At 44.0% G+C, this 27419-nt stretch overlaps 2 protein-coding genes across 7 annotated transcripts in view; one reads left to right on the top strand and one right to left on the bottom strand.

Annotated features, from left to right (window-relative positions):
- The window catches only part of AIDA (axin interactor, dorsalization associated), a 59005-nt gene extending 57340 nt beyond the window's left edge, over positions 1-1665 (bottom strand). Inside the window, exon 1 of the mRNA XM_005289610.5 lies at positions 1275-1665. Coding sequence (XP_005289667.1) covers positions 1275-1384 — 110 coding nt within the window. The 5' untranslated portion in view covers positions 1385-1665. The remainder of the gene's footprint in view (positions 1-1274) is intronic.
- On the top strand, positions 1562-27419 carry BROX (BRO1 domain and CAAX motif containing). 6 transcript variants are annotated; one of them, XM_065590639.1, is made up of 14 exons: positions 3518-3699; positions 4848-5347; positions 6069-6208; positions 7400-7506; positions 9507-9603; positions 10814-10909; positions 12264-12336; positions 12764-12869; positions 13397-13486; positions 14403-14488; positions 15710-15791; positions 22165-22315; positions 23671-23830; positions 24930-27419. In XM_065590639.1, the coding sequence occupies exons 3-14, from the start codon at positions 6108-6110 to the stop codon at positions 25014-25016; spliced, it is 1236 nt and encodes a 411-aa protein (XP_065446711.1). In that variant the 5' UTR covers positions 3518-3699; positions 4848-5347; positions 6069-6107; the 3' UTR covers positions 25017-27419. The 6 variants fall into 6 exon arrangements, with proteins under 6 accessions (XP_005289668.2, XP_065446712.1, XP_005289669.2 ...); XM_005289611.4 differs by lacking the exons at positions 3518-3699; positions 4848-5347 and adding an exon at positions 1562-1834; XM_065590640.1 differs by lacking the exons at positions 3518-3699; positions 4848-5347 and adding an exon at positions 1638-1656.

Here is a 27419-nt window from a genome sequence, read left to right as displayed (position 1 = left end):
TCAGAAACCACCTCTTTTGCGATCTTTCTCTGAGAATACTATGAATGATGGAGCACAAGTGTGAACCTGAAGGATTTTCTAAGCAACAGGCCTCTTAGGAAATTCACCATCCCATGATCAAACTGAGCCCAAGGTCTCCAACCTTCAAATCACAGTGCAAGATTCTTCTCTTTTGGTAGGCATTTTCCTAACAGCCAAACTGTGGTGCAGCCCAACCAATCAACTGTCCAGATACTGTTACTGTATGGAGTGCTTTAAAGTACAATATAGAGCAAAAGAGATGGGTGCTTTTAGTGGCAGGATGAACTTGCCCAGCACTGAGACCTCTCCAAGTTTAAGGAATTAACTCACTGAAGAGTCGCTGTTGTCCACCTCTGCAGGATTTCACAGGCAGTCACCACCATTAGATCAATGGTGCATCAAAAAGTTGCTGACGGAACCAATATTAACAACCAGTTGAGAGATCCCCAACTCCAGAAGACAGACCCTTAACTCCCCTCTCCCCCCCAAAAAATCCCACACACCACCCATACTCCAGTCCCCGTGTTCTCAAACTGGAGGTCAGGACCCCTCAGGGGGTCACTAGGTTATTACATGGGGGGTCATGAGCTGTCAGCCTCCACCCCAAACCCCACTGTGCCTCCAGCATTTATAAAGGAAGTTAAATATATATAAAAAAAGTGTTTTTAATTTATAAGGGGCACTCAGAGGCTTGCTATCTGAAAGGGGTCACCAGTACAAAAGTTTGAAAACCACTGAGGTAATGACTGTCCCCATCAGCCACCCAGCCTAACCACAGCCCCACCTCTGCCACCACAACTGGCAGAGACCAGCCGCAACTGCCAGCCCCGGAGGCAGCAGGGTCAGCAGAGCTGCATCAGGTGGGTACGTTATCCGTTGCCAGGGCAGGCAGGGGCGCTGCTCAGATGGGAGCCGTCTCTCTGCCCACGTCCCTCACAGGGCACCTGACTTCTTGGATTGCGAGCGACAAGACCTTGCTTGGGGTGTACAGCGCCTGGCACGCCGGGGCCGGGCACTACTGAACCAGTCCCTTCTCTAGCCCCAGTGCCCGCGCCCAAGGCCCCTTCCCGCCCCCAGCCCATGCCGACCCCTCCCCCAGCCAACGTCCCGCCGCCCCACTCCCAGCCGGTGTCCCAGCCCGGCCCCTCCCCGTTCTCAACCCCCAACCAGTATCCCAGCCCCCTCTCCGCTTCCATCCCTGCCCGGCTCCGCTCCTGGCCCCCGCCCGTGTCTCGGCGCCGCCCCGCACTCACATCTGATACTCGTCTATCGCCTCCACCAGCTGCCCCCACGAGTCGAAGTCCGTTCCCTTCCTGAAGCTGGCGCCCCAGCGCTGCAGGAGGCTCCGAGCCGCCTCCGACATGGCCCCCGCACTAGGGCAGCATGCTCAGCCCGGGGCCGGCCATCACACGGGCGAGCCGCTCCCTCCAGCCCAGCAGCAGCACCAGCCGCCGACCAAGCCCATTTGCGGCTTCAACCGAACCTGGCGGCCGCCTCCACTCAGCCCCGCCCCCTCCCAGCGAGCTAGTCTGCGCCGGCCACACCCTCGGCCCCAACGGGCGGGGGCCGTTGCTAGCGAAGCAACCTCGCCCTAGCCCACGGCTCCAGGAAGGCGGCGCAGACCCTTCCGCCTCGGTGCGTGTCATGGGACGGGAGGTCACGGGGTCAGCAGGCAACTCTGCTCGTCCTGGCCGGGCCTCGAGTTTGGTGTCTGGTTGCTGGTAGCAGCGTCCTGCGCCTGGCTGGGGGCTCCCCGCGTTCCTCTGAGCGGTGCTGCTCCAGCTGTTCCTGTGCGGGAACTCCCCAGTGCCAGGTGAGCGGCCTGCGCCTTTAGGCAGTAACGAGCCACCCCAGCTCCCAGTGCTACTCAGAGCAAGGGTTGCGTTGGGGGGAAGTGTCCTGTGTATGTGAGTAGGAGGCTGTTCGTTGCTATTAGAGGGCGAGTCTCCTTGCAGTAGGAAACCAGTCTCCTCGCTGTCATTTTCTCCCTTTCATCTTCCTTTGTTTCCACGCTACAGGGGAATATATTTAATAACCCTGGTTTCACACACTCCCCTTTCCTCACTAGGGGTCTATTTTCAGGCTGTGTTTAGACTCCTCTCTTGAGACAGGTGTGTTTCCCTGCCTGCATTTCGGAGACCCACTAGGCTTTCCCAGATCTATGTATATTTTAGTATCAGAGGGGTGGGGTAGTCGTGTTAGTCTGGTTCTGTAAAAAGCAACAGAGAGTCCTATGGCACCTTTAAGACTAACAGATGTATTGGAGCATAAGCTTTCGTGGGTGAATGCCCACTTCGTCAGATGCATGCATTCACCCACGAAAGCTTATGCTCCAATACATCTGTTAGTCTTAAAGGTGCCACAGGGCTCTCTGTTGCTATGTATATTTTGGTTGTTAAAGGTCTCAATCAGACTGCCCCCATAGGCCGATACAGTTGCTCCCCCAGGATGTCATGAGGAGCAAACACTACGTGCTGAGAAGTCTTCCCTTAAGTGGTCCCTGAAGGGTGGGACTGACTAGGAGAACCAATCGATCCGTGTTTTATGCGCTTCCTTTCTGTCGTGCTAGAGAGGGAACGGTTCAGACTAGCTGGTCTGGGTGAAGGTGTTGTACTTGTCAAGTCTTGGTTGGAACTAGTGCAATTGTAATAATAGGAGGCCATCTGTGTGGAGGAGGAGGAGCATTCCAGGCGGATACACCTGGTGGGAGTACTACCCGAGTATAAATATCACCTACACGGGCACTAAAACTCAGAACATTGTGCCTGGATAGATGTTAAGGATGTGGGTGGATTCAGGATTTCTGAATATGATGGGGGTTACGTTAATAACGTGTATCCTGTTTGAAGGGAGCAGCAGTTTGGGGAAACAATGAGATCTGCTTTCTTTTCCTTCGGACTGGCTGCGCATTAGCCGTAATGGGAGGCTCAAGTCAGGACTTCAACTTGTCATCAAATCAGTCTCCTAACAGCATCCTCTGGGGCTCGAGTGGAGGGACCAGTTTGTAACTTATACATCGCCTGCAGCATAGAGCTGGCTCCATATGTCACTGGCTGCGGGTGGGGTAGCGGAGGAAAGACCCGACTTGCCCTGTCACAGGTGCCGAGATTTTCTGTGTGTGTGTGTGGGGGGGGGGGGGGGGCGGGCTGGCTGGCTGCGGGCAGAGTGTGATACACTCAGCCTTGGGAAGGGTGGGCCTGGCTGGATATTTCAGCCAGACACTCGCCACCTCTCTGAATGAGCAGATCCACGGAGATCTAGAGCCCGAGGGGGAGGGGGGGCAGCGGCCTCCACTCCACCACCTTCCTTGGGGTGCGGGAGAAGCAGGTCTGCACGCTTAGTTGCCAGAGATTTGGGGGAACCAGTTCTCTAGGACAGCTGGCAGGGATCAATGCACCCGGTCATCCGCAGCCAGCAGGCTCTCAATGAGATCGGCTGTCTTCTACCCGTGCCTGCGTGGCAGCGGCCATTTTGCGCACGGACTGGTGTGGGCTCCGTACTGCGCCGGCGCAAGCGATGCGGGCGGAAGCAGGGCTGCCTGGAGGGGGAATCTGGGGACAGTGAGGGCGGAAGCGGTTCCGCTGTGAGCTGAGGCTGGTCCGCCAGTGGGTAGAGGGGCGGTTTCCTCATCAGCAGCAGGCTCGTCCGCGGTGGTAAACAGCAGCCCCCGCCCATAGTGTAAGAGAGCGAGGTGGCGGCTGGGGGGTGCGGGCCTGTCCGCTAGTAAGTGAGCCTGGCCGGGGGTGGGTGGCACGGGACGGGACTCCGTTGCTGTGAGCTTGGCCTGGCGGTCGCGCTGGGTTTCTTGGCCTTTGAGGGCGCTGTGAAGTGCGGCCCTCCTGCCTTGGCTCGCTGGGTGGGCTAAATCCTGGCTCCCAAGCTGGGGACCAGAGATGGGGGGACGGGGTCTCCGGGGTCTAGACGAAGCTGCGCCCCACTGTTGTAGCTGCGGCAGGCGGCCCGCAGCCCCTCGCGTTCCCCAAGCACCTGGTGATGCACGAGCAGGAGGCGCCCTAACTCTCCCAGTAGCTCCCGTGTTCGTGTGTGTATTATACCTGATAGTGATGCTACCAAGCGCAGGACAGACTCACCCAGTTCTTGACTTGGCAGATTTACAAGATCTTTAAAATTGTCCAGGTTACTAGTCCCAGTTCTTTAAATATTCAGGGTCCCAGCTTAGCAGAGTAATCTAATACAAGAAGTATTGTACAGGGATAGTACATACTTGTAAAAAGACATAATTATTCATAATTGTTCTGAGAACTTTCTTTGGCCAACTGCTTCCTTGTAATGCCCAAACAAGAGATTGCTTTATCCAACGTTGTTAAAGTGACAATTTGTTCAGACACTTGATCACCATGGTTGTCAATGTGCTGCCATATTGAGGACAAGGTTCAGAACAGGAAAGAGAGCTCTCTAGATATAGTCTGATATCTTCCTCTAGTTCATCTTATTTTGAAGCCTCTAAAATCTTCCCTCTAGCAAATGTTACTAGGTGCATTATGCCTTGGGGAAAAATACAATGAGGCATTTGCTGTCCACAGAAAGATTCTCCTCTCTTCCACACGCCAGTAGAAAGTTGACTAATTATCTAGGCCCACAATCTGTTCTTTTGCCTCTCTCCACCTCTACTCCAGAAAGATCTGGAAAAATAGAACAGCCACACACCCTGGCTCTAAACAGTAATTGACTTTAGAACTGTCTGGAAGAAACAAATTCTGATGTCAAGGGGCCTGTGCTGCATATTCTGTTCTATTAGACCCCGGACAGTTCACTCTAAGGGCTGTTGGAATGATGATTATTATTTGTATTACTGAATTGCTTAGGAGCCCTAGTTATGGACCAGGAGCCACTGTGCTAGGCACTGTTCACATAGAAAAATGAAAAGAAGGTCTCTCATGTAGTCAGGATCCTCTCCATAAAAGAGCTTTCTAAATCAGCGATGCACCCTACCCAGAAGTCAGGACGGTCTTCAGAAGAATCTTTTTCTGCTGATGCTATAGGAAGGCAGTCTTCCAGTCTCCAAATGTAGGTTCAAGTAGCAGGCATTGGAATAATCAAGTATGGATATCAAAAAGGCATGGATAATTGTGCCACAGGCCACATCAGACAAACTATTGCCTTACCAGACATAGGTGAAAAAAGGCACTTCTAACTACTGATGTCTCCTAAAAGTATGTTGCTGTATGTAAACACCAATCGGATGGCAAACTGCCTTGATTGTGGTTGAGCATTCTTTGTGGTTGAGCATCCAGCCTTCTGTTAAAGGGAAAGTCATTGTGAAGAGTGGAAGACCTCTTGGTGCTGAGGAAGCATGGGAGGAAAGGCAAGTAAAACTTTATGGCCTACCACCTTAAACAGTTTCTCTTGTACTATACACCTCTACCCCGCTATAACGCGATCCAATATAACACGGGTTCGCATATAGCGAGGTAGCAGCGGGGCTCCAGCGGTGCTTTAAGGGGTCCGGGGCTCCGGCTGCTGTGGGGAGTCCTGGGCCCTTTAAATCACCGCTGGAGCCCTGCTGCCCCTATCCCGGAGCTCGGCCGGCGACTTAAAGGGCCCAGGCTCCCCGCAGTGGCTGGAGCCCGGAGCTCTTTAAATCACCGCTGGAGCCCTGCCGCCCCTACCCTGATATAACGGGGTTTCAGCTATAATGCGGTAGGGATTTTTGGCTCCCTACGACCGCGTTATAGCGGGGTAGAGGTGTAGTAAGGGCTTGCTGTTGTGAGCCTTCCTGTGCAATCTCCCGTTTCTTCAGTGTGAGCTAAGCCTGTAAAGGAGCTGTAGAATAGTGCCCTACAGGGGTGAGTTCAGAGTTTCAAAAAGTACGTAAGTACATATCAATATATCTGTAACAGGTCTAGGATCTCCAACAAGTCTCTCCCCCCCCCCCTTAAAATTACTTATAGAGCTTTGCAAATTCATTTCATAAAAGAAAAATGTAGCTCACATGCACTTTATAGACCCAAGTGGAGCATCAAATGCACTAGAGAAAGAGGAGCACCCCAGTTACCCTCATGTAACTGTTTTCTTCCAATCTTTAGGTTTCCAGTACATAGAATCGCAAACAGTACTTGAGAGAAATGACCCACTGGTTTCATCGCAACCCTTTAAAGGCTACAGCTCCTGTCACATTCAATTTCTATGGGGTAGCCAGCAGTCCTGCTGCAACAAAGATTTGCAAGTAAGTGTGTTTCAGACTAACACTAACTTCTTTTCCAGTGTTCAGGGTGTACCATGAACATCTTTTTAGTATGGTTTGAAGAGACTAGAGATTTGTAGGCTGGGAGACAATAAAGCACTGATAGCATTTTCAGCGTCCAGTTCTAGAGAATGATTAATCTAATCTTACAAATCTGATGCTACATAGCAAAACCTATTGTAACAAAACAGGCTAAAAGGACTAGACGTTCCATCACTTTTTTGCTGTGTGTGTGTGTGTGTATCCTATTACGGAAGGATTAGTGTAAGTAATGTACATAAATTAATAAACCAAAAGTGTTCTATTGTAGAGATAAGAGTGGCTTTGAAAAAGCATTTAAGTCAAGCTTATAAATACAGAGACATGATTACAATTCCATCTATTCACGTAGTGTAAAATCCCAATGCTGATTTTGCTCCCGCCATGTTAACTTCTCTGGAGAGGATGAACAGCAGTTCCTATGCATTCTAGTATACAAACACATGGCTTCGTGTACAAAAGCATGAGAATCAATTACACAGTGTGTGCATATATCTTTGATTAAGAGACTTCGAGTCAGGGCTCCTGGGTTTTATCCTTAACTTCTGTCACATACTTGCCCAAGGCCACACAGCAAGATACTTACCTTCTTTGCCTCCGTTTATGGATCTGAAATGAGTACAACACTGTTCTATTTCATGTGTATTGTGAGGCTTAATTCATGTCAGTGATGTAATTTGAGATCATTGCATAAACGTGATTATAAAAAGTTACTATTGGAACACGCTATTACAGATTTTCTTCTAATTATAATGTACTCTAGTAGTGCACCACTGATGCAGTGATCTACCTCTGAAGTTTTGGGTGGATAACAAATATTTCTGTTAGTTGGGTTAAAAAGCAGTTAAAATTGTTCATTTACTGACGTTGATAACTACTACATATAATGTGTCCAAAATGAGCCATACTTTAAACTGAAAATACCAATGCTGAAGTGAATGTTGGGTCCTAGAAGAGATTAAAAGACTTGTTAAATCTGATTCCTCCCTGAGAAGTGTTTGATATGTCTTTTTTCCAGTGGTTATCTCAGATATTAAATTGATACTGCAGTTAGCTAGAAGGATAAGAAATAGTGTGAGGATGTATAAAAGGATCACCTTTTGTATAATTTTTTTTTTTTTTTTTTAAACACAGTGACTTAAGATCATCCAGGGTACGACTCTTGGAGCTGTTTACTGACTTGAGTTGTAATCCAGAAATGATGAAGAATGCAACTGATTTGTACTTTTCACTCCTGCAAGGTAAGAACTTTGCAAGCTGCAAATAAAAGGTTTTGTATAATAATCTTAGGTTTAATAAAACTCATAATAATTTGTTATACCAATTTATGTAGGGGCATTATCTGGTCACCAGGAAATACGGTGTCTCCTGTTCCTGTCACCTATTATAGCCTTAGAAGCCTCAGTCAGCATCCTGGCAGTACTCAGAGCATGGACAGTCCTTTGCTCTCTGCCTTTTAACCAAGTGTTTCAGGTTAGGTATCTCAGCCACCTTCTGCTTTCTGGGGAGGAGAGAAGTTGATTTTCCTTGTCTCTGAGAATAGACTGCGTTACTCCTAAAAACAGGTCTATGACTTCTCTCAGAATGGAGAGGATACCAAATCAAAAGTGTAAAATAGTCTCAGGTCTAACATTAGGTAATAGTTTAGCTAAATAAAGCAGTCTTGCAACTACAGTTATCCAGGTGCTGATATGGCTTTCATCACTTTGGTATCTGAGTTTTCAGTAGATATTCACTTACATTTTATGGCTCAGATGTCTGTCATGCTTCCTCAGGCTCTTTCTTGCCCCTCAGCATGCCAAGATCTCAGTAACCCACTCTGAGTCAGCATTTTCCCTGTGTCCAAATTGCTCTACAGGCCAGTCAAGTAACAGCCTTGTATTCTGTGCAATGGGCAGAGCTGAGCTTAAATGAAACACGTTACTTAGGGATTTCTAGGCTAGATTGGCGTATGGACAATTACCCTTTTTTTGCAGCTGTCTTCATTTGAAATCTGCCCCCCTTCCAGCTCTATTGTACCTTATAAGTTTATTCAATATTATATGAACCTCTGCTTCCTTGTCCACCTCCATTCAATTCTTTCCTACATTGATTTGAAACAGATTTGAAATTACATACATAATAGCTTGCCTTTTCCACAGACAATGATTTGCTGTCTGTTGTGATGATTCATTAGTATGCTTATAGCCTTCTGTGTTCCAGCCTGACGTGTGAATCTTTCAAATCAAGTTAACTTTGGCTTAAATGACAATTGCTGATTCTCTCTATCAGCCTTAACCCCCCCCCCCCCCCCGTGTGTTTAATCACTCATTTTAAAAAAATATTATTTCTAATAAATATTCCTCTGTGTCACACAAGGGTCTTGAGACTGCAGACAAATCAGGTTCCCCGGATAGAGGAGAGGGTACTGTCCGAGCTGTTGCAGAGAAGACAGGTGGAGGAGGATGCCTTCAATAAAGAGGAATCCATACCCATTCACTGGGGCTTGTCTTCACAGTTAGTTTGAGTTAGTTCACTTGGTTTATTCCACTCAAGTTAGCCTACCCTGAGTGAGTGTGAAAACAACACTCAAGCTACCTAGAGTGATTGGGTACGCATCTAAGTTGTTGCTTCCCCACTACATTACTAATGTGAACAAGTGTTGGCAGTACTGAAGCTTCAACCACTCCCCTGACAGGCCAAATAACTCAAGCTTAAAGCACCGTCTAAGATTTGTGTATGTGGACAGGAATCAGGTTGGGGCAAAATTCAAATTATAAATTGAGCTAACACTGCAGTGAAGACGAGGCCTAAAACCTTTTCTGCGTCAAATACATTTTTCAAATATTTCCTACCAGTATTAACCCTACTGTAGATGATGACTCTTTCAAGCACCATGTTGATTGGACCTCTCCTGAGTATAGTTAGATGACAAGGTGTTTAAACTACCAGCAGTCCATTTACACCGGGAGCTGGGGCCGAATCATGCTTTGCAACAGTGAAATCTTCAGCAGAGGCTCACAGGGCTGAGGCAATAGTTTGTCTGAGCAGGGAGTGTCTGATAAGACCAGTTGATCTTGTCTGTTGTAAATCTTGTTCTCTGAACATTCTGAAGAACAAAAGCTTTAAGGAGTAACATAAATGGCCTGAGAGACTTTTTGCTGTTCCACCTGCCTACATCTCTACTTGCATCTTTACATTGCTGCCTTCTAATGTTTAAATTGCCTGTTGGAGTGTTTTTTTTTTTTTTTTTTTTGGACAGGCTTTATAGTCTCACTGGATAACTCTTCTCAAGACTGCAAGTTGCGATATATTCAGAATTTTAAGTGGACAGACACATTACAAGGACAAGTTCCAAGGTATATGTTCTATGGAGTCTGCAATGTCTGTGACCAGGTTCTTTAGATTATAGTATAGATCTGCCACTATAGTAAATGTTGCACAATGCTGATCATTAAGTAGTTTCCAAGAGGCTGATTACATTAGTGTTCTAATAATTGCCTTGCTCTTCTGCTTTATAGCTATTACAGTGTTGTTCTGGAGATGCCAAAGTGCCTCTCTTTCATTTATTTGAGGTTAAGACACTACATTGAAATGCTGGATCCAGTCTGTTGGGGCTTTCTACAACCCCTATTTACAACTGAAGACAGAATAACTATTATAGTGCAAAATGGGAAATAACCATACACAATTAATAGTATAAAATAAGAATTAGAATGTATATAATTGTAGTGGTTGCTGGTGCTGGAAATCTGAAATTAAGTCTTACTTTCTGGTGATATCCTCCCTCCCCTATTGTCTCACCTGAAATGTAGACAAAACTGTTCCGGTCAGGGTCTTTCTCTCTCCTTGTCTTCTGAAGCATATAGCACTCTTTTGGGTGTTGTAGATAAATCGTAAACAGAGACTTTAATGGGAAGATGTTTTTTCTGTGTTTTCCTATTGCCACATCCTTGCACCAAGCTGAATAAGTTATCCTTTAAGTGGGATGAACTTATCATAAGAGCATTTTAACATCTATGCAACTTTCTATTCTTACATTCTGTTCTCTTATTTGTAGTTAGTAACTGCATGCTGTAGAAAGCACTTCAAAATAGCTGCCAAGTTAACAGGTCTAAGACTACATCTTTTGTTTATTTAAAGTAGTTATCCCAGACCTAGGTTTTCCACAAAACAAGCATTTTAAAAATAAAAGAAAGAGAAATGTTAACCTCACTGAAAGCTCAATAAAGTATGTTACCCTGTTAATATAAAAATTCTACTAAACTCTCTTCCCAACTCCAGAAAAAATCCATGTGAAAGGCACATATTTGAACACCCTGTGAGATTTGTTCACCTGACTTCTTGGGGGATAAGCAAAAGATTAAATCATTATTAGAAAATCCAAGAAATAGAAAAGCTATAAATTGTAAGTTTGACATTTTAAATGAAAACCAATCCTACTTTATGCAGGTAGCTGCCATTTGTTATGTTGCAGAAGTACAAATTAGAGAACTTGTCTAAACAAATTGGAAAGCATGGAATTGCTTGTTTTCCTTTTTTTAAATATATATATTTGTTCGTTTTTAGTGCCCAGCAGGATGCTGTGTTCGAACTGGTTTCCATGGGATTTAACGTGGCTCTCTGGTACACAAAATATGCATCGAGACTGGCCGGGAAAGAAGAGTAAGTGTTTTTTCCTCCTTTAGCAACTCTATTGCAATAATATCCCAACAAAAAGGAAATCCTAAGTTAAAGCAGACAACATTCAGATGCACTCTGGCTCCTTGCTTCCCCAAGAAACTTCCTTGCACTTGCAAAATGTAACCAACCACAATGCACACACCAAATTTCTCTACAGCACACTCCGATGTACAATTTAAACTTCAGCCATACCTAGATCTAACATTTTTATAAACCTATTCGCCACTGAAATCTAGAATATTTTATTTCTGCATAGATAAGTGTCACATTGGCGTGGAGGGTAGTTTCCCCCATGCTCACATAGCTCCTCCAACACCTCTTGCTGCCACGTCTGCCTCCCTGGCTCCCCAAGGTCTGTTGACTGGGCAGAGCTGAACATAAGGGAATTGGGCTAGCAGCATCGATGAACAAATTAACTGGCAGAACTTGACAATTTATTGGCTTTTCTTTACAGAGATAAAATAAGTTATAGCAAACAAAGGAAATAACTTTTTGCAACTCAAGATTGAAAAGTAGCCTGACTGAGACCAGGGGCGGCTTTATTTTTTTTGCCACCCCAAGCACGGCAGTCAGGCAGCCTTCAGTCCGCTGGTCTCACAGATTCGGCGGCATTTCTGCGGGTGATCTGCCGGTCACATGCGTACCTGCCACCGAATTGCCGCCGAAGCCGCAGGACCAGTGGACCTCCTGCAGGCATGCTACCGAAGGCTGCCTGACTGCTGCCCTCACGGCGGCCAGCACGCCGCCCCCCGCGGCTTGCTGCCCCAGGCATGCGCTTGCTGCACTGGTGCCTGGAGCCGTCCCTGTCTGAGACATTCTCTAAATGAATGTGTGTGGGAAGTTTCTAGTTACTGTGGCTCTTCACTTGGAGAAGCCTGAAAAACATTAATGTGAAGGGAAATCTTAGCGTTTTCAATGCAAACTATTAAATATTGGACTGAAAATATAGAAAATTCAGTTCTCCTACAATGAGTGTGTTTAATGACTGGATTTAGTTTTGAAATTTAAGTGTGAAATAGAGGGATTGTAATTCTGGTTTAAATGCAGATATAAACACAGCCACTACAGTGTCCTCATAAGTAGCATTTTGCTGAGGAAAAAGTACAGCCAGGCAATGCTGATAAAGCTCAGGCAATAAAACTAAGAATAGTGAACAAGTAGAACTACTTTAAAAGAGTAATGTATGGACAAAATCCCAGGTCTTTGGGCTTTTAGATATAAGGCGATTAACCAATGTATGAGTAGTCAGTTTTGTAAGATTATGAGCTGGTACATAACTCAGCTGTGTAATATTAACTTGAATGCAGAATTACATATTTCATTAACAATCTTTCAGTATAACAGAAGATGAAGCAAAAGATGTTCACAGAAGCTTGAAGATAGCAGCTGGGATTTTTAAACATTTGAAGGTAGAAAACATACCTTTATTCCTATTTCTTAAGTTGTAAGTTTCTCTGTACAGAGACTTTGTCTTCTCCTTGTCCTGTACAACACTCAGTGAATTGTCAGTGCATTACAAAAGACTTTTAAGAGACTTTTTTGGTTCATATGCAGAGGATTTATGCAGTCATAGTGGAGCTTTTGAATGCTGCGGAAAATAATGTACCATCAATGAGTCACGCTAATAGTCAGTTGCTATGGCTGGCCGTTAATCAAGGTAGAAAGGCAATGGCAATAGTGTATTATATTGACATGGCCAGCCATCACCTTGACTCCTTCACTTGTAATTTGTACCCATTTAGTAATAGAAAATGTATCTTGGAAAAAACCCTGACATTTAGTAGTGGTGTCTTAGATTTGAACTAACCTTGAAACTGACTGTCTCTCTACCCTTAGGACAGCCATATCCCCAAACTGATTACACCTGTAGAAAAGGGAAGGGATTTAGAAGCTCGACTTATAGACTCCTATATCATCCAGTGCCAAGCTGAAGCTCAAGAAGGTAAAAAAATAATGGGGGTATTTATCTGTGGATTTCTTTTGTGGTTCATCATGTCTCCTGGATAGTGACAGCCAGTGTTCTCCCAAAGTACTGTGGTTTGGGGTTGATTGCGTAACCAGAATCAAACTCTTCACTTTTGTTAAACAAATGGCAATAAAACATTACAAATATTTGTTGATCAGTTTTAGAGACATTCTCTAGGAGATTCTCGTTTCCACACTTCTCAGGCACCCTTGCTTAATACAATATGAAAATGTCTAATAAACTAAAGGTCCAAATATTTTGAAATAAAAAAATTGAAAACTAATCTCACTGCAGCGTACCATTGCCCATTTTGTCAAGTTTTCTTTTGTACTCATTTCGAGCTATTCTATTCCGACAGTAATTATGCCTTAATTTTGTCTATAACATCAATTGTTAGAGCACACCGTTATTTCTATGCTAATAGAACTCAAGTATTCAAACTGCTAAATCCCTAATTAGGTTTGATGTGACTGTCTGCAATTACATTTTATTAATGGTTTTAGTGACAATTGCCCGAGCTATTGAGCTGAAACACAATCCTGGTCTGATAGCTGCTCTAGCCTATGAAACAGCCAATTTCTACCAAAAAGCTGGTAAGTTAAATTACAATGTCATTTGAGTCCTTAGTGATTTAGTTTGCATGTCTTGCAGAAAAACAAACAAACAAACCAACCACTAACATTGCAATCAAGAGCGGTAACCCTGCTGCAATTTCTTTGTGGACAGCGTTAACAGCATGTCTGTGCTTCCAGTCAGTAATTTGAAATCATGTTCTAACGGACAATCATCAAGTGTCAATTCTCAATATAACAGATTTATAGTGGGTGGGTCTAGAGGCAGTGTCCTACTAGCTCTGTGGGTGATTTTGTTCTGGTTCTGTTCGTCAGCTAGCTAGGATAGTAAGTTAGTAGACAAGGGGGTGGATGGAGGTTAAAGGATTGTTTTGAGATGTTCAACAGCAGCTCCTTAGGGCAGGACTGACTATTTCTGAGGAAAAATTAGTTTCTGATAGGGCACTGGTAAATACTGGTTTAAATTGGGAAAAATAAAATTAGTATTAGAATATACTAATGAAAATTACTGAAAAATATTTAAAAGTTATATAATAGTTTTGCAGTAATATTGTCTGTTTAATTTTAATTAAAGGAAATAGAGAAAAGCTTCAACCTAAAGCTTTATTCTTTTGCCTTGGCTACCTCAAACAGAAACTGAAACTTTTGAATCTGGGAATTCCTAGTCTTTGTTTAGCAATGAAATTACATGTTTGTTTAGCAAACAAAAGGGAATTCCCAGATTTTTTTAAAAATTGGGTTTTTTAGTTGTTTTTGTATTGATGCTTTCATGCAGCTTAAGTTTCTTTGCAGCTGCAGGTAAAATTGGTGCACTTCATTGAGATTATAGCTATTTCATACTTATGATCTATGGATACACTTAACTAGACCAGAGTGCTGCTTTGAATGTTTGTTTTTTTTAATGATTTAGAAAAAAAAATTGTTTATGTAATTCTAGATCAAATGTTATCCAGTTTGGATCCAGCGTACACTATTAAATGGAGAAAGTACTTACAGTTGAAGGCATGTTTCTATATGGCTTATGTGAGTACTCTGTAACCAATCTGTGAACACTTAAAAGGGGTTTCTAAAGGTTATCTAGGAGTTAGATGGGGAATGGGAGTCAATTATCATTTGTCCTTGTCACCACATAACAAAATGAGATATTGCAGTCCCTGTAGTACTTAAAAATACGCTGTTCTAGAATAAGATGCAATTTGTGTTGTGTAGAATTTATTGTAGTTACTCACCTCCACAGGTGGGGCAGGTCAGTTTGAGCATTTAATACTTGTGCTCTATTCTCTGCACTGATTCCCAATCTACTTCCAGGTGTAATTCAGAGTTGATCACATCTCTGAATTTATGGATGAGATAGGACCTGATAATATCAGTTGCCACCCCAAAGCCTTCTTGTAGGATGCGTGTTCTGCTAGAGCCTGGTGGATCTCCTGGCATAACATTCTCAATCAACAATCAGCAGCTCTGTAATTAGTTGCTGCTTGCAGTCAGACCATATTTTAGTTTTAAAAAGAAAAATACTTGGACTTTCTCTTAGTTTGGGTCTGTAGCCAGAGGCTGTTTATCTCATGAATGGTGAGAAAATTAAGGCTGGGCTGAGTTTGATTTGTGCTATTTGTTAAGACCATCTGTGTGTAATTCTTATAATATGGACAATGATGGAATAAGGTAATGCTGTCGGATTTGGTTTCACAGTACAGCAGGGAATATATATGTTGCATCTTGAGAATATTTATATTGGGCCTAATCTAAGTGGAGTGGGCTTTTATAAATGAAAGGGAGCATTTGATATTGCACTTCAATAGGAACCCTATTTGAGCATAAGAGCCCAAAATAGTCTTATGAAAGGGAGAAAATGGGAGTGTGGTGAAGTCCCACTTAGACCTTGCCATAACAATTCAGAAAAGCTGGAATGTTTGTTGCCTTTCTGAATTGAGTGAAGTTTTTTCATATATTTAAAAAACCCAAACACTCATGGTACCTGATTCTCACCATGAAAACAACTGGGTTTCTTCCCTGCTGAAGGGACTTGTGCACCAGTTAGTGCTGCTTCCTGTTACTTCCCTAGACCCTCTGCTGGTTGACTGTGCAACTGACAGCAGCCTCAGAGAGATGCACATCTTGCTATTTTGGATTGTGTTCAGCTATACACGATCCCTATCCAGTGAGGAGGAAATATAGCAAAACTGATGTGTTGACAGGAAATGTGCGATTGATGCCTGTGCCTATATCATTCTCTCTCATCAGTCATACTGCTACCATGGTCAAACTCTGCTGGCCAGTGATAAATGTGGAGAAGCAATCAGATCTCTGCAGGAATCAGAAAAATGTAAGTATGGTTTCCACATTCTCAAATCCCTCATGGAACATCTGCTGTTGTACTGTTTAGAGAATATTTAAAAATCTTTAGTTTTCATACTTCACAATAGCTCATAAAATATACAAATATTTGTATTAAAGCCAAACAAACACATTATCAGGGTTGTATTAGAGTAGGCAATCAATGCATACTAGCTCTCTAGAAGACCTTTAGAGTCCTTAGTGAGTCCAGAGTCCACAAATGTGTGATACAAAGAAAATACGCAACAAGGAGACCAATGTCCATTTAATCTGCTACACCCCTATTCGGGGAGGAGGATATAAACACTGTGGTAAGTCATGTTCCTGGTGGATTGGCTGCACATTGTACTGAAGCAGAATTAGGCACGTTCTTACTAAACCTGTAGGTGTAACAAGTGCTGGGCTGATAGATGTTGCTTAGTGAGGCTGAAGACAGTTTGTTTTCCACATTCTAAAACTCTTCCATTTCCAACTGCTGTGGTCCAGTGATAGAACGAATGGGTCTATTTAATATTACATGAGTTACTTGCGATAAAGGATAAAGTAGAGATATGAATACCCATATTGAAAGGTACAGTACTTGGGTTATAGTGAGTTCAAGAGCAGTTTAAATGCATTTCTTTGCACTTATTTGATCCTACTTCTAATGTTTTCTGTGAACCTGTGGCTCTCTTCTTGATGGTGTTGTAAACTTGTATTAGAATTTCTGACTCAAAAATCTGGGTGTAGAAAACTTACTTTCTTTAGTTCAGACTTACCTAATATTACAGGTTCTGCACCCTCATTTTGGCCTGGGCAGACTGAGTGTGCATGGTGGTATTGAATGTCTTAATAAGATGCAGTTAAAGACTGGAGTTCCTGTGAGAGGGAGTTCTGTCAGTTTGGGGAAGGAGAGAGATCTGCAGGAAGACTCAGTCAGGGATCCAGAGAGGAAAGAGATCTTTAGAGGACCAGGATCACAAAGGACTGTGGAATGAACTGTCCATGCTAGCCAGGTTAAAAAGGCCTGGATGGAGCAACCTGTACTGGGGGGCAGAAGCCTTAAGAGGGAAGGGACTTAAGGAAATGCCAGGCAGCAGGACTGGGTTTGAAACAATCTCTGAACCCATTAAAGGTCTGAAGAACTTTGGTGTTGGGAAGACTTGTTTTAAGTCGACATTTGTATTCTGATCTTTTAATAAACCTGACCTCAAAAAGGGATGTTGTGTGACTTGCATGACAGTCTGGGTGCAGTTATTGGAAAGCCCAAGAAAGGGAAACAGAGGCAGGGTCCAACTCCTTGTTACATCTGGTAATGCAATATTCCATTTTATTATAATGTACTTTATCCCATTAGCCTAAAAACAACAGATAAATGGAAGCTTTTGGCAGGCTTCAAAAAAGTGTGTCTTAAAGATGGCACCATCAGGAGCTCTTTAATTACCTGAAAATCATAAGGGAATCGCACAAAAAGTGGAAGCATGGATTAATTGCTAAGGAAGAGTAACAAAAGAATAGCACAAGCATGTAGGGACAAAATCAGAAAGGTGAAAGAACAGAGTTACACCTAGCAAGGGACATAAAAGGCATTAAGAAGAGGTTCTTTAAATATATTAGGAGCAAGAGAAAGATGAAGGAAAGTACTTAACGTTGTAGTTATGTTCCTGAAAAATGTGACTTTAAGTGAAACGATGTTAAGCGAATCCAATTTCCCCCTAAGAATTAATGTAAATGGGGGAGGGGGGGTTAGGTTCCATGGAATTTTTTTTTGCCAGACTGTAATAGGTCCTTGCCGGGGCTCGACCCTTCCGGGCAGGAGGGGAGCCACACTGACTCACTATTGTGGGAATAAGCAGTCCGTTAGTCCAGAAGCTCCGGCCCGCTGGTACAGGGGCGGAGCAAAGCCAACAGCTAACTCGGGGCTCAGGCCCTCAGGGTGGGGCTGAGCAGACAATCGGGAGTCCGGGGTTCAGGCCCTCTGGTGCAGGGGCTGAACAGTCGAGCAGCTAAGGAGTCCAGGCCCTGGATCAGGGCGGGGCACACAGTTAAAACTCAGGCCCTTAGTTGCAGGGGCTGAGCGGGCAAAGCCGTCTAGGAGCCCAGGCCCTGGATCAGGGCGGGGTAAACACAGTTCAAGCTCAGGCCCTTGTTCGCAGGGGCTGAGCGAGCAAGCAGTTCAGGGGCCCAGGCCCTGGATCAGGGCGGGGCAAACACAGTTTAAGCTCAGGCCCTTGTTTGCAGGGGCTGAGCGAGCAAGCAAATAGGTAGGATACGCCTAGGCTTCTGTAGCCGAGCGTTGGGTGAGGGGGAAGCCTGCCACCCGTGAGCACGGGGCTGGCAGGGGGGAACGCAGGCCCACCCACTCCACTGCGTTCCAGCCCGGGGCCGTAGCAGCGGTTACTGCCGCTGCTGGTCAGTGGGGTATCCAGACCGCAACACACTGACATTGGCTCACACTCGGTTGCAGCCGGACCGGAGTCGGCTACCCCCAGGCTACTTCCATGATCCCCCTCAGAGCCTACCTCGTTCGTCGCGCCGGGCTCAGGCCAGTCCATCTGCATGGGCTCCTCTCGGCCAGGGCTCGGTGGCAGGTCCGGTAGCTCTGCCGGGAAGTCAGGCCAACGGTACTCGGGCGGCTCCTCCGGGTAGCAGCAGGGGCGGAGGGGTTCGGGTGCAGTCTCGCCCTCCGGGTTGGTGGGGTGGGGCTCCCAGGGATTCTCCCAGTGACGGGCGCGGACGGGCTCCGGCGGCTCCTCCTCGTAGCGTGCCCGGGGTAGCTCAGGCCAGTTAGGGCTCGGGCCTCGGAGGTCTCCTGGTCGGGAGCTCCCGGCCGCATGTCTGCTCCCTGTGGTGACTGGCTGCCGACTGAGCTCGGGCGGCCGGCCTTTATACTTCCTGTCCCGCCCCTTGACTTCCGGGGGGCGGGGACAGGCGGCAGTGGCTCCACCCCCTCTGGTGCCTGCACGTGGGCTCCCTCTTCTGGGCAGGAGGGGAGCCACACCGACTCACTACACAGACAAAAGGCATTCTATACCTTTTAAACAATTTTTAAACAAGCAATTTAGTACTATGCTGGGGGAGGGGGGTAGTGTGCATGTGTTGTGTGTTTACCAACATACTGTACATACAATACAATACTATAGTTGGGAGGTGCCCCTGCCTTACCCTACACAGGCACAGCCCACTGGCACTGGAGATGAGGCAGGCAAGGAGGCTGAAGGTGCTGTAGGCTAGGAGAAGCACGTTGCGCAGCAGCAGCAGCTTCCCCTACTCTGCAAGCACGGGGGGAGGGTGGGGGGGAGGCTCAATCCTCAGCCCGCCCACTCCCCCTTTCCCCCAAACCCCCATCCTTGACCTGCCTCTTCTCCCCCCGCTCCTCCCCCTTTACTTCCCATGCTGTGTCCTCGCTCCCCCCCCCCCCTTCTAAACAATGCAAGCCAGTTGATTGCCTCCTGCCAGGGGAGGGAGGGGGAATCTGCAAACCGAGTCCTCGCTCCTCCCCCCTCCCCTCCTGCCCAGGGCAATCAGCTGGCTTGTAGCATTTAGAAGGGAGGGGAGGGGAGGAGCGAGGATGCAGCATGGGAAGTGAAGGGGGAGGAGGTGGGGGGGAGAAGAGGCAGGTCAAGGATGGGGGTTTGAGGGAAGGGGGGGAGTGGGCGGGCTGAGGCCCCCCCCTGCCCACCCCGCCCTTGGTGCTTGCAGAGAAGGGGGAAGGCACTGATCCACAGGGTCTGGCAGTGGGCGGGGGGCGCGTAGGGAGGCTGCCAGCTGTGGAGAAAGCAGGCAACCAAACAACATAAGAGTGGAGCATTGCACAACTTTAAATGAGCATGTTCCCTAATTGATCAGCAACGTAACAACGAAACAACGTTAACCGGGACTACTGAAACTGAGGAGTTACTGTATAGGTTGTCTACTTGGTGGGGAAAAAGAGCTAATAACTGATGACATCAAGAAGGCTGAGGTGTTTAATACCTATTTTGCTTTAGTCTTCACTAAAAAGGTTAATGGTGACCGGATCCTCACACAGTTAATATTCAGAACAAGGGGGAAGGAACACAAAGCAAAATAGGGGAAGAACAAGGTAAAGAACATTTAGATAAGTTAGATCAGTGGTTCTCAACCTATTTACCATTGTGGGCTGCATCCAATACTACCTATATGGCCCTGAGGATGTCATATGGGCTGCAGCTGTGTGCCGATTGGGCTGCAAGCGGCCCATGGGCCACAGGTTGAGAACCACTGAGTTAGATGTATTCAAGTTGTCAGGGCCTGATAAAATTCATCTTAGGGTCGTTAAGGAACTAGCTGAAGCAATCTCAGAATGGAGGACAGTTGAGGTCCCAGAGGACTGGAGAAGGGCAAACATAATACCTATCTTTAAAAGGGAACAAAGAGGATCCAGGGAATTATAGACCAGTCAGCCGAACTTAGATATCTGGAAAGATACTGGAACAAATTATTAAACAAATCAGTTTGTAAGCACCTGAAGGATAATAGGATTATAAGAAATATCCAGCATAGATTTGTAAAGAACAAATCATTTCAAACCAACTTAATTTTCTTCTTTGGCAGGGTTACTGGCCTAGCGGATGGGAGAAGCAGTAGATGTGATCTATCTTGATTTTTAGTAAGGCTTCTGACACAGTCCCACATGACAATCTCATAAGGGAAGTAGGGAAATGTGGTCTAGATGACATTACTATGAGGTGGGTGCACAGCTGGCTGAAAGACCATACACAAAGTGTAGTTATCAATGGTTTGCTGTCAAGCTGGGAGGGTGTATCTAGAGGGGTCCTGCAGGGGCGAGGCCTGGGTTTAGTACTATTTAATATTTTCATTAATGACTTAGACAATGGAGAGGAGAATCCACATATAAAATTTGAAGATGACATCAAACTGGGAGGAGTTGTTAGAATTTTGGAGGACAGGATTAGAATTCGAAATGACCTTGACAAAGTAGAGAATTGGTCTGAAATCAACAAGATGAAATTTAACAAAGACAATTGCAAAGTACTTTACTTAGGAAGGAAATGCACAGTTACACCATGGGAAGTAACTGGCTAGGTCATGGTACTGCTGAAAAGGATCGTTTAGGAGGGGTGGCATAGTGGATCACAATTTGAATGAGTCCACAGTGTGATGCAGCTGTGAAAAAGACTAATATCATTCTGGGGTGAATTAACAGGAGTGTCTTTTATAAGACACAGGAGGTAATTATCCTGCTGTACTCAGCACTGGTGCAGCCTCCACAGCCTGGAGTACTGTGTCCAGTTCTGGGCACCACATTTAAGGAAAGATGGGAACAAATTGGAGAGACTCTAGAGGAAAGCAACAAAAATGATAAAAGGTTTAGGAAGGGTTAGACTGGTTTAGTCTTCAGAAAGGAAGGCTGAGGGCGGGGGAACCTGATAATTGTCTTCAAATATGTTGACTATTCTAAAGAGGACTGTGAGCAATTGTTCTCCATGTCCACAGAAGTTAGGACAAGAACTGTAATGGGCTTAATTTGTATCAAGAGAGACTTCGGTTAGATATTAGGAAAAAAAGTCTAACTATAAGGGTAGTTCCGCTCTGAACTAGGCTTCCAAGGGAGGTTGTGATATCCCATCACTGGAGGTTTTTAAGAACAGGTTGGACAAGTACCTGTCAGGGATGGTCTAGGTTTACTAAGTCCTTCCATAGCGTAGGGGGCTGGATTTGATGACTTCCCAAGGTCCCTTCCAGCCTTACATTTCTATGATTCTATGATCTTAAATATTTGTATCAAGGGACTAATGGTAATATTATAAAAATTTGAGTTAATACTCAGATAATGCCTTCATTTATATGACTAAGCTCCCATGACTGGAGAGAGCAATTTCAGTTTGGATTAGCTTTATTAAAGTGAGTCTTGCATTTCTAGAGAGCACTTTCTTCCTCTCTGACAGGCTAAGCAGACAAAAGAGTCATAGAAAAACATCCTTCTTGGAATTTTCCCTTGGTCCCTCAGGGCACAACTGTACATTTCAGGCTTCTTTAATGTGCTTGGCTTATTATCATACCAGACACCCATAGTGGTGTTCCCCTTAGTCTGTCCCTGAATTCTTTCAGGACTATGTTCAGTTCCGTGGCTATGTAGTTCCAGTTCTTGTTTTACAGTCCCACTTCTACTTGTCTCTGCAAATGAGAATACTTCTCTGTCCTCCCCACCCAAAAAGTTGTCTACCTCTTTTACTGACTATACCGATGTTTGGCCATGGTTGGAGGAGTCACGCTGAAACCAGCTGCTTCAGCTTTATCTAATCAGAATCCTGGAGGGATTACTGGGTCTATTACAATTAAAGTAAGAGATAAGTGCAGTTTTATGCCAATTGTAACTTTCATATTGCTTTCTTGTGAAGTTTTTGTCAAGGCTGAAGCATTATGCAAAGAATATGGTGAAACGAAAGGGCCTGGGACTACTGCCAAACCCTCTGGCCACCTCTTCTTTAGGAAACTGGGAAGTCTGGTTAAGAATACCCTAGAAAAATGCCAGAGAGAAAATGGATTCATGTAAGTATATATTCCTTACTTGGTACACTACTTTACACAGATGTGGTTTTTTGTTTTTTTTTAATCCTTCATTTATTATTACTTTTAAGATTAGATTGTAAACTTTACAAAGAACAATTTTTCCCTTAAAGAATTTGCTTCAGTGTGTTAAAGAAATTGGAAGAGTGTCTACTTTCTTCATGTGTCTGTAATATAAGTAAACTTTGAATCTTGTCTTTGCTTGTGACTTTCTTAAACTTAGCTATTGTTTTTGTAGGCTCTACATAAAAACCTATATTTGTACTTCCTTTGCTGGCTTTTCTAAAGTAAATCAGTAATATTGCCTGAGCTGTGTGGCCTGTTAATTGCCAAGTGCCCCAAGTAACTATGGTAAATAGGGCATTCAGTTAACTGATTTATAAACTTACTCTTGAAGGGACATCAACTTTGAATCTAGTGAGTTCAGAATAGTTACAAGAACTACACCAGCCCCTGAATCCCCTTGCCAATCATAGAACACAAGTACTGTCAAATAGCACAGTAAACTAAAAATAGAGAAATGTTTTTTGCTAATCAACTTCAGTTACATGAATTGTATTTCTGACTTGTAACAGTAGTATATAAAAAGATTCATAGAAGTCTGATGGCATGTCCCTTTAAAAAAACAACAAAACCCAAAGTCAGATGCCCAGGGTCTGTTCCCTGAGATGTTGTTCATGCCATACTGATGACAGAGAAATAGTCACAGAACTCTGCTCGAGCATAAACACGATATGTGTTGAGCATAAGGTAAGTGGCAGTTTCTATTGCGTGGTGTGACTTTGCAAAAGATATATATAAAAATACTGTGTTTCAGGTTTTGTGACCTAGCAGGGCTCTCTGGTGGTTGCAGTGTTGCCAGCATCAGTGCATGCTGACATGCCAAGCATCTGACTTCAGGGAGATTGAGGAAAATTGTTGCATCTGTCTCTTCCCTTTTCTTCTAAAGCGTTGCTAACCCTAATCTGGATTTTTATTTTAAGTATCTGTAAATTGAAACAACAGCATTTATCTCTGCTTCCACCAAAACAAAGGGGAGAAAACTAATCTGTTATCAGATGGAAATGACGAAGGTAGCCAATGGTCCCTTCCTGTTCTATGAGATCGGAGGAAGCACAAATAGGAAATTGTCTGTTCTTGTGAAGCATCACGGAAACCTGCTGCACTAAACACCTTTTCATAATACCAGCATTAAGACCCTTAAATAAAATGGGACTACTTCAGCAGTAATAGTGTGGTGCCTTTGGAGTGGCCAGATTACTCCCAAAAGTGAAGAAAAATAAACTAACTGCAAATCTTTGTTTACTGTGTTTTTAAAATATTAAATTCTGTCTCAGTTACTTTCAGAAAGTGCCACCTGAGGCTCCTCAGCTGGAGCTGAAGGCGAACTATGGCCTGGTAGAACCCATCCTTTTTGAATTTCCTGCCTTGCATGCACACTGGACCGCTGAAACACTTGCTGCATTTGATCTCACCAAGAGGCCAAAGGATGACAGTGTAAGAATATTTTACTTAACGTTTTTCCTCCTCTCCCTCCCATCAGCTTTATCCCATACGTAGTAGAGAGTTGGCACTCTTCTTTTCCACCAGTGCCTTCTGCCATATCCTGCTCAATAGAGCAAATACAGATGGTCTTGAGGTGTAGGCTCTATGCAGGGGAATTGGGAAACCTCGGTTCTATTCCTGGTTCTACTATGTGACTAGGCAAATCACTGTGCCATAGTGTCCCCATCAGTAAATCTGGAGTAATGCTGGGACACCTCAGGAGTGTTGAGGTTAAATTCAGTGAAGTTGGTGAGGTACTGAGGTACTTTAGGAGCTAATGCCATGGGACAGTCTAATGTAATTAAATAAATAAAAATTGTATATGTGGGCACAGAATGTTAATGCATCTGCTAGGTATTGCTAAAGAGCATCATAGGACAGGATGGTACCAACTATCTAACATACCTTTCCACCAGTCCTTACTATTTTGCATTTTTATAGTACTCTTCATTTGAAGCTTGCCACGCCCCTGTGAGGTAGATGGTGAAATTCCCACTTCAAAAAAGGCACACCGTGAGTCAGTCATAGGTCAACAATCCAAGCTCCCAGCTATCTTCTCTCCTCATTGAATAACTTCTGTTAGTCCAGAGCCTAGAAGTCACATTGTTTCCTGGTTGTCTTTGGCTCATATCATGACATTGACCTTCTTTGTAAAGCACTTTGATGTCTCTGAACGAAAAGTGCAATATAGGAGTTAGGTGGTAGTATTATTAATCTGCCTGTCTGCATTTTTTAAGATAGAATTTAAGGGTCATGTCGTTAAAAGGCAATGGCCTTCAAACTCACTGCAGCTGTACTTCTAAAGTAGGTGCATCTAAATTTAGTTTAGTCCATTCTGTGCTGTCTATTTCAAGACATCATGAAATACAGCAGATTTAACATTGTTGTGTTAGAGAAGCCAGAAAGCCCTGAGCTGGCAGAATAGAGTAGACTAGTGGACAAGTATATCTAAACTCTGCATGGCCTCGCTGCTGAAACCTATAATATGAACATTGTGTGGAACCCATGATTCTTTTAATTCATCTTTTTCAAACTCTTTTCTTGTCTGCAGGCTAAGCCAAAACCAGAGGAAGAAGTGAAACCTCTGAAAGAACCAGATATAAAGCCTCAAAAAGACAGTGGATGCCAGATCTCTTAAACACCATGAGTGCTTTGAATTCCTTCTACAAGTTGTATTTAATGAACTCTGGGGCTTTCATTTCAGATCCCCTTTTCTAATTCTTCTTAATCCTAAAGATTAATTTTCTGATTTATGTTTAGTAGAGGTCTCTTCATTGAGAATGTGGCTGGATTTATAAATGAAATTATTTATAGCCATGCTTTTTGTTGTTTTAGTTGGGACCTCAGAATGAGCTCAAATGTCCACATGCTTATAGAAAGTGTTTTAAGTTTAGGTGGTGGTTCTCAGGTTAGCTTCTATACCGAGAATAGCATACTGAAGTTAGTATTTCCCACCATAGGAAAGGCTGGTAAAGTTAAAGATATGGTTTCTTTCCATGAGATTTAATTCCTTACATGCTACTTATAGTGTCAAGTGCCCAGAACAAAAAAGATACAAATGGAAATTTGCCAGAAGCAATCTTTTAGTCATGTTTGTCACAAAGGCTTAAAACCCTGTCTCATTCCCATTCTGTTTCTGATAAATGAGAAAAGTAATTCTCAGCTGGGCTTTATCCATGTGGAAACTTCTATAGTGAAGTCGCTTCACTATACTTCTTCAGAAGCAGAATTTCTCCATAATCAGAATGCAGTTTATACTCAGTTGAAACAACTGGACACTCCATTCTACTTCACTTTAAATCAGGTTTCCCTATACCCAAGTTCATAGTAACCTGCTTCCTCTGTAGCTTTTTTCTTTTATCCATCTGCTTACTTTGAAGCCTTTTAATCTCAAACTGGGAGTCTGGTGGTGGCATGGGAGTATGAGTAAGCAAGTAAGTGGAAAAGATCTTAAAATGAATATATCGTTGTGTCAGACTTCCAGACTTTTTCAGAGTTTAATACTGTGCGGGGTCCAGAATGAGTGAATTATGGGTACTTAAAATTCAGTGGCTTCGTAGAACTCAGATGAATGCATTTAGCCGTAATTAATGTGCTGTATTTTCAATTGGGTAATACCTGCTCTGTCAATGGCTTCATTTAACTAAGACAATGAGTATTGCTGGCGTTTCAGCTCAAAGGAGACCCAGCTCTAGATCTCCTTTACCTCAAACATAAATGGCATCTTCTCCCAGCTTTCTTAATTGCTAGCTGAAAACAGCACCTTGATAAAGAGCAGCTGTGGAAAAAATGACCCCAGGCAAGACTGAGGCTGATTGGAAGAGGGAAGTGCTCTGAAGAACTTGTTGTTTCTATAATTTTCCCCACTATTGAGGACTTACACTCTCAGACAAGTTAGTTTGCAGCCTTGGTGTCCTATGGGCATTCAGCAGTAATGAGTTCAATAGAACTGTGACAACAAAAACATCTATTTTTCATTTGTAACTGGTCAGAAGATTGTCTGGCACACAACTAGTCACAGTGATCCATGTGTGTATGTATGTCTTCCAGGCTTGAGCTTTGCAAGTCATTACACCTAAGAATAAAGCTACACACCGTGAAAAAGCATCAGCTGATAATAAGCACAGGAACCCATGTGGTTAGCATCGCAGGTTACAAGGAAAGTATGCTCCAGTGCTCTGCTGTCTCCATTCAGTACAGAGACCAGTTCAATGACTCTGTCTTGATATTCAGAATCTTCTGTGGGACTGGATGTAGCTACCCGGCAGATCGTGACTTTCCACAACAGCTGGAACAAAGAAGCTGTTAGCCAATAAGAGGCAATTTATGAAGTTGGGAAACCGAACTTTCACAGAAACTGGACTGGACCAGGAAACTCATTGCCACAAGAGATAGGAATGATTGTGGTGCTAACCACTATGGACAGATCAGATGCAAAACTCGTTTCTTCAATTTACCTTTCTCCTAATCAGTTCTATACACACGTCTCTATAAACTAATCAAACTATTTCTCTTACAGGTTGTAAAGGACAAGATCATTTATGTTTTTAACTATTTGAGGTGTTTAGATGTTTTGGGGCAGGGGGCAGGGCTGTAAGTACCTGGATAGATATTTCTCTCTCACAACTTCTCCACTTTTTTCTTGTTGCATCCCACGTTTTGAAGGAAGGGAACTGAGTATGTTTGGCCAAGGTTTCGCCAAGTGTTGATTTACTGATGAGAAAATTCTGGTCTCCTGAATAATTATAGGGGCCATTTTAGGATCTCCCACACTGGTAGTGGTGAAGGAGTTGAAGGTGGAGAATGGAGGTCGGAAGTATGTATTGTTGCCACAAAATCCTGTTCTTTTAAAGTATATTCTATCCTTGCAGTTATGTGGCTTTCATTTTACTAAAGGATAAGAAGCTGATGTAGCTCCATGCTCCCAGTCCTAAATTTGCAGTATGTTCTCTTACTCTTTTATGCTTAATAACCTGTACTGAGGCATTTTTCTACTGACTGACAATTTTATCTCCTCTAATTAAAGTTAAGATTTAATAAA

This window comes from Chrysemys picta, chromosome 3, assembly GCF_011386835.1.
Source record: "Chrysemys picta bellii isolate R12L10 chromosome 3, ASM1138683v2, whole genome shotgun sequence".
In the NCBI taxonomy this organism is placed as follows: domain Eukaryota; kingdom Metazoa; phylum Chordata; order Testudines; family Emydidae; genus Chrysemys; species Chrysemys picta.
Note: the sequence above shows the minus strand (reverse complement) of the source record. Positions and strands in the feature narration are given on the sequence as shown.

Excerpts from the sequence above, each read along its gene's own strand:
- BROX (XM_005289611.4), top strand. The coding sequence starts at position 6,108 with ATGACCCACTGGTTTCATCGCAACCCTTTAAAGGCTACAGCTCCTGTC. Across the intron at positions 6,209-7,399 it reads GCTGCAACAAAGATTTGCAA|TGACTTAAGATCATCCAGGG; the intron begins GTAAGTGTGTTT and ends TTTTAAACACAG. Across the intron at positions 23,831-24,929 it reads AGAGGCCAAAGGATGACAGT|GCTAAGCCAAAACCAGAGGA; the intron begins GTAAGAATATTT and ends TCTTGTCTGCAG.